The following is a 6323-nucleotide window of genomic DNA, read 5'->3' as shown; positions in this document are numbered from 1 at the left end:
TGAACATTATTTAAACAGAACTTTTGATATTCCATAGTATTGAAAGATGTTAAATAAATTTAACATAAACATGTTTATACCTGATTTGATATTCTTGAATTTGATCTTGAATTGATGACTTTCGTCTTTGTTATCAGTCCACTACGACCGTCTATGATTCTTTCGAATTTTGATTTGTGAACGCTCCAGAGTATTACCTCAACGTTCTGATAGCTCCAGAGTATTACCTCAACTATCAACGCTAAAATCTTAAGATTTTAGGAGAAATGAAAAACTTCATTCAAACTTAATTTCATTCTGATTACAAACGAGCATCAAGGCTCTTATTTATAGCGGAGTAGGACTCACAAGTGGTTCACATGTCCCCATCCGTGACAGCTATTAAAGCAAAAGAAGAACGCACTTAAAGAAAACGGACAAACAATAATTTACATAAAGTAGATGCCTTAGTGATAAGGCAGTCTTATCCGACCCTACATAGTGGGTGGCTGCTTTTCTTTGTCTGCCACTACATTGTGATGTGTTGTTTTCCACTGAGTGCTTCTTTGTCGTTTTGTGCCGACGATTTTGGCGGACAGATTTCACACACGTGTCCTTTGTAACTTTGTGTAAAATTTCTACACAGTTCTTCTCTAATTACCATGGGTAGTTTTGTGTAGTCTTCTTTTAGCTGGTCAACTCTTTCTTCAAGATTTTTAACAGCCTGTAAATCTTTCTCCTTGGCTGGCTTTCTGGAATCGCTGTAAACGACTGTTGATGGATCGTTGTAAACAACCCTGTAGTTTGTTTGCTGGGTTAACCTGGTAACCTTTTGTCTGAAGTGTTTCATTTGTGCAATGTAACTGGCTGGGTGCCATTCATTTTTCTCTTTCGACATAGTTGGATATGTCTTGTTTGATATCCCTATTTTGATGAGATATTGTGGTTTTATAGTTAAATCCAGAGTAATTTCATCGTACCATGGATATGTTGAATCAATTTGAAGGAATATTTCTTTTCCTTTGGCAAAGAGATTGTTGAATTTTTGTACTAGGTTTTGAAGTTCTTCTGGAAAGTATTTGAGTTCTCCAAAACTTCTTTGTTCTTTTTCTTCGAGATAAATTGTGCTGATCAATCCATTTTGAAAGAATGATAGACAAAGCTGATTGTCTATTCCTGGAAGTAGGACCGTTTTTGAACATCCATACTTGTTTGTTGGGTAGAAGCAATCTGTAGAGAATTCTTCTATATAGTTATTTATCCATTTCCATCTAAGACTAAACTCTGTGAAAGTTGGGTCTGCTAAGTGGAATGTTTTTTGATGTTCTAGCTGGCGGATTTTATCAATTGACAGCTTCTTTTTTGACTCCATTGTTGAAGATCTTTGGATATCTTTTGCTGCTGTAATTTCCTTGTAAGGACCGTAAAGAGCTTGTTCTGCTTCTTTAATGGTTTTGTAGCCTTTGTGGCGTACATTTTTTCCGATGATGTGCTGTTTTGCTATTGCCCATTTTCTGTAGATCCCTTTCATTGGACCATCGAAAATGACATAAGCTTCGAACTTTCCCATTTTATTGTCTACGGGATCGTTTGTTTGGATGGTTGTTGACAAACCATTTTTTCCTGCTTCATCTTCTTCTTCTACTTCATCAGCCCATGATTTCTTGCTGTCTGAAGTTGTTTCTGAAGATTCTTGTTCCTTTTTCCAATCACTTGGTGCTATTGCTTCAATTGGAATCTTCGAGCTTTCTGGAGCTGAATACTTTACATAGTAGTTGTATTTTCCAGAATCTTGTCCAAGCAAGTCCCAATTTTCTTTGGTGTTGCTGCTGCTTTTTTCTTCAGTTGGTTCATTGATGTTTGTATTTGCTGTATATTGTTGCAAATTTTGTAATGTTGTAATTATCTCCCCCCTCTCAGAAGAGAGTTTTGTAAGACGCTGTTGAGTAGCTTCAATCTGCTCGTCCTTTTGTTTCAGATTATGTTGCAAGATCTTTATTGCTTGCTCCATTCCCGTGTAAGAGTATCTGCAAAACTGTTGTTTTCAGATTTTATATACTGAATGTATGGTTGAAATTGTTGTAATTTCATCTGCCAACGAATTAATCGTCCGCTTTTATAATCTGCTTTTATATTATATCTCCAGAATCCTGTTAGATATTTTGAATCTGTTCGCAAAAGAAACCTAGAGGGTAGAAGTTCTACTCTCCATTTTTCTAATACTCGAACACATGCAAGTGTTTCTAACTCAGCTATCGGATATCTTGTTTCTGTATCAGAAAAAGTTCCCGATATGTATTTACAGAGTAATAACTCTTTTTCTTTTATATTAAATTTAGCAGAGTAATCTACTAAATTTTTTTTTTTTTATCTGTCTTTCTTTCTTTCGAAATTAGATCAGATTGTATATCTGAGGTTACGCTCAGATTTTCACCAAACTCATTGAGTTTTAGTGTTGCTTTTCCGTTAGGGAAAGCTCTCATACATCCTGCCCATGTATCTTTGGATGCATCAATTTCGACAACTAGAAAGTCATCATTTGTGGGATTGTAAAGCTTTGGTAGGACTTGAATTTTACTCTTAATTGTTTTCACAATCTTAGTATCTTCGTCTGTCCATGACCAAGGAATTTTTTCAGAAATTTTCCTTTGTAAAATTTTTCTTTCTTTTGCCAAGTCTTTAAAAAATCCTTCATTGGCAATATAATTCAAACATCCTAAGAATCTTTGAATTTGTTTTCTATCCACTAATACATCAGGGAAAGCTGAAATCTTTTCCTGAGTATGTGGCGCTAAATTGAGTTCTCCATTATCTTTTATGATTACTCCGAGATACTCAATTTCAGTTTTACAAAGTTGTGATTTCTTTTTTGAAATAACAATTCCTTTTTCTTTAATTCTTAAAAGAACTATTTCAACATCCTTGATATGTTGTTCTTTTGTTCCTTTTGTAAAAATAAGTATATCGTCAATATATGCAAGGCATATATGGTCTAATCCTTGTAAAGAATTATCCATAAATCTTTGATATATTGAAGGTGCTTGTTTTAACCCAAAGGGTAAAACATTCCATTCAAAATGTTTTTGTGGCGGACATGAAAATGCCGTTAAAGGTTTTGTTTCATCAGAAAGTCTTAGCTGATAATATCCTGATTTTGCATCAAGGGATGAAAAATAGTTACAACCTTTAATTTTTTCAAAAATAAAATCTTTTCTAGGTAATCCATAAGAATCTCCAATGGTTGCAAGATTGAGTTTCTTATAGTTAATTACCATTCTTCTTTTCCCTCTTTTTATCTCGTTATGATTTTCGACATAAAAAGCTGGAGCTGAATGTGGGCTTGAAGAAGGTCTTATTAGTCCTTTTTCAAGTAAATCTTTACACTCAGTTTTGAATTCTTCAACATCCTTAATAGTATATGGAATTCTATTAGGAACGTTGACTTCTTCATTCGGGTTTTTAAGTCGAATTACTATTAATTCATGATTAGTATTTTTCTGATTATCTAATGGATCATCAGAACAAACTTCATCGAGTCTTTCTTCTAAAGTTGAAAAGAATTTATACTCTTCCCAAATAGAACTAAGTTTTTTCAAATTGCCAGAAATCATTTTTAAAATTTCATTTCTAGTAATTATTTTTGTAGTAATCATTTTCTTTTCGTCTGGATTTCCAAGATTTTTCCATCGAAGAGAAATTGTATTACTCCTTTGAATAAAGGGTTCATATAATTTTAGAAAATTGTTTCCAATAATTAGATCAAGACCTGAATCATGTAAATAAATTGTAGGGATAAAAAACTTATATCCTTCAATTTCTATAGATACATCCTTAAGGCTAAACCATATTTGATGTTTTGACTTGTCTGCAACAACTATTTCTTTTGGCTTTTCTAATCTATCCCAGTTCCTAGAGATCGATTTTCTTCCAAAACAAAGGGTTGCACCTGTATCTATATAGGCTAAAAGGTTTTTATTTTCTAGCACTATTTTTATAAATGTTGCACTTGGATTTCCTTTACCAAGTACTTTCTTCGTCATTTAAGTCTATCTCTGAATCTGTCTCTGTGCAGTATTCATAAATTTCCTCATCAGATTCTACATCTGATTCTATAGGTTCATATCCTATTGCGTATATGGCTTGTAAGACATTTTTCTTAGGGTTATCCCTTTTAGGGCACTCATTGGCATAGTGTCCTTCTTCATGACATAACCAACATGTGCATGATTTCTTATCTTGCGGACATGTTTTTCTTTTAGGATAAGGAGGTTTTTTCCTAAAGAATTTCTTATCTCCTTTTCTAAATTTCTTAAAAGGGATTTTTCTGAATTTCTTTTTCTTATAAGACCTTATATTTCTTCTAGATTTCTTTTTAGGATTTCTATAGTTACACCTATAGTCTCCTACTTTGTTTTGTAACTTATCACAGCAAAGTGATACTTTAGCTTCTCTTTTAGCTATCTTTTCGCTACATTTATCTGTTAGCCACTGTTTTAAAACAGTTATTCTTCCTCCTAGAGTATCATCTACCTTTCCTTCTGATGATATTGAGGTAAAGTATAGTTTGACTTGAGTTGACACTCCTCCTGGAAGCTTATCATAGAGGAGATCTAACAATCCTCTTGATAGTCTTGTTTCATTGTCTATGTTATAATAATAACTCTGAAATTCACAAATAAAGTTATCAATGTAACACATATTGCAAATTTTTAAATTAGTTATTTTCCAAAGATTTTGATCGGAAAATGCTGCTTTTGATTGGACAGTATCCTTCCATCCTTTGAATTCTTTGACTAGTAAACTATATACCCAGTCTGTAACTAAGGATCCTATTAAAGGCATAGTTCCCATAACTTGTGGTGGTAGATTTGAAATGTATTTGAATGCATTTCCTCTAGTTTTATATTGTAGGTAGTTGAAAATATCAACTGATCCTAAATTTCTTAGATCTTCATTCAGATGGATTAATACATTATTTGTATTGTACCAATCTCTAAGATCCTTTGCAGTGTCTAAACTACAATCTATGTCTAAAACACCTTGTCCTTGAAAAGGGTTTTGTGAAGGCTCATAGTAATGAGGTACTTTTTGGAATTTTTGTTTGGTAAATTCCTTTTCAAAATCTGCAGGTCTTTTGGTACCTGAAGTTTCTCCATGTTCTTCTATTTTTACGAAATGAGGATTCTCATTTTCGTTTTCACTAGCTTCTTCTGAGCTAAAATCATAAATGATCTGATTGTTATCTTCAGATTTGTTATCAGGGATCTCCTGATTTTTTCCACTTATATCTAAAGAGACCATAAGTCTTTCTAGGTTTTCTAGTTGCCTATTAAGGGTTTCTTCTGTATTTTCCATTAAAAGTAAGTAGAAGGTGGTCTAATACTTAATTGTTTGGATTCAGAAGTTTTTTCTTTAGGTTGGGTTTGAATTTCTGGTTCCGGGATAACTATTGCTTTTCCCCTATCTTCCCCCCTCTTAAGAATTTGAGTTAACTCATCCTGAGTTAGATACCTTTTTTCTAAAAGTTCTAAAAGGTCTTCTATCCTTTCTTGACTCTTTCTTTGTTCTTCTAGAATCATATCTACCCTTTGATACCATTCTAGCTTAACAGGTTGAATTTCTTCAACAAGTTTCTCTTGACAAAGGTTTTTTATTATGTAGGTTATCATACATGCTATGTTGTTGAGTTGTGGATTTTTTGTATGAAAAAGGTGAGGGTATTTATGACTTTCATCTTCTTCATAGCAGGTGAAATCTTCATCACTAAAACTCCATGTGTCATGGGGTTTATCTTCTTTAAATTGTCTTTCTAAATAGGATGTTTGTTTTTCTACCCTACTCTGAAGGTCAGAAAAGCTATCCAGAATTTTCTGCAATCTAAGTGTTACACTATCTCCACTCATCTTGCCATAAATTTGAGGTTTTTCTGAAATAGTTTAACCATTTGTCTATATTCTTTAGACAGTTGTTCATCTATATTTTTATAGAAATTTTCTATATCTCTAAACCATCTAATCTGCATCTTATGAAGATTAAGTTTAGCTAGGTTTGGAAAAAAGCTAATCGGGCTACGAATTAACTTTCTATTTGGACTTATTATCCAATTCATATTCCTTATCTTCTAAGCCAGTTGCTAAAAAATACTGATTTAATAGGTTCATTTTCTCAACTGCACCAAAATGCACCAAAATTCAACTTTAGGAAATCCTTTTCCGTATTTAGTCCTTATCATGACAACGAAGATTACGCTGCAATTTTTGTTTAATTGGAACAAAGTATATAGTTTTCATACTCTTTCACAAGATTTTATTTATTTTTTTCTTTCATTTGAATCATGACTAAAA

At 32.8% G+C, this 6323-nt stretch overlaps 1 protein-coding gene across 1 annotated transcript; it reads right to left on the bottom strand.

Moving 5' to 3' along the window:
* Nucleotides 1-255: 255 nt before the first annotated feature.
* Nucleotides 256-5334, bottom strand: LOC123905774. Its single transcript, XM_045955497.1, has one exon. It carries the CDS (start codon nt 5332-5334, stop codon nt 3997-3999), a length of 1338 nt encoding a protein of 445 aa, XP_045811453.1. The 3' UTR covers nt 256-3996.
* Nucleotides 5335-6323: the final 989 nt, after the last annotated feature.

This window comes from Trifolium pratense, linkage group LG2 (genome assembly GCF_020283565.1).
Source record: "Trifolium pratense cultivar HEN17-A07 linkage group LG2, ARS_RC_1.1, whole genome shotgun sequence".
Classification (NCBI taxonomy): domain Eukaryota; kingdom Viridiplantae; phylum Streptophyta; class Magnoliopsida; order Fabales; family Fabaceae; genus Trifolium; species Trifolium pratense.
Note: the sequence above shows the minus strand (reverse complement) of the source record. Positions and strands in the feature narration are given on the sequence as shown.

Excerpts from the sequence above, each read along its gene's own strand:
- LOC123905774 (XM_045955497.1), bottom strand. The coding sequence starts at position 5,334 with ATGGAAAATACAGAAGAAACCCTTAATAGGCAACTAGAAAACCTAGAA.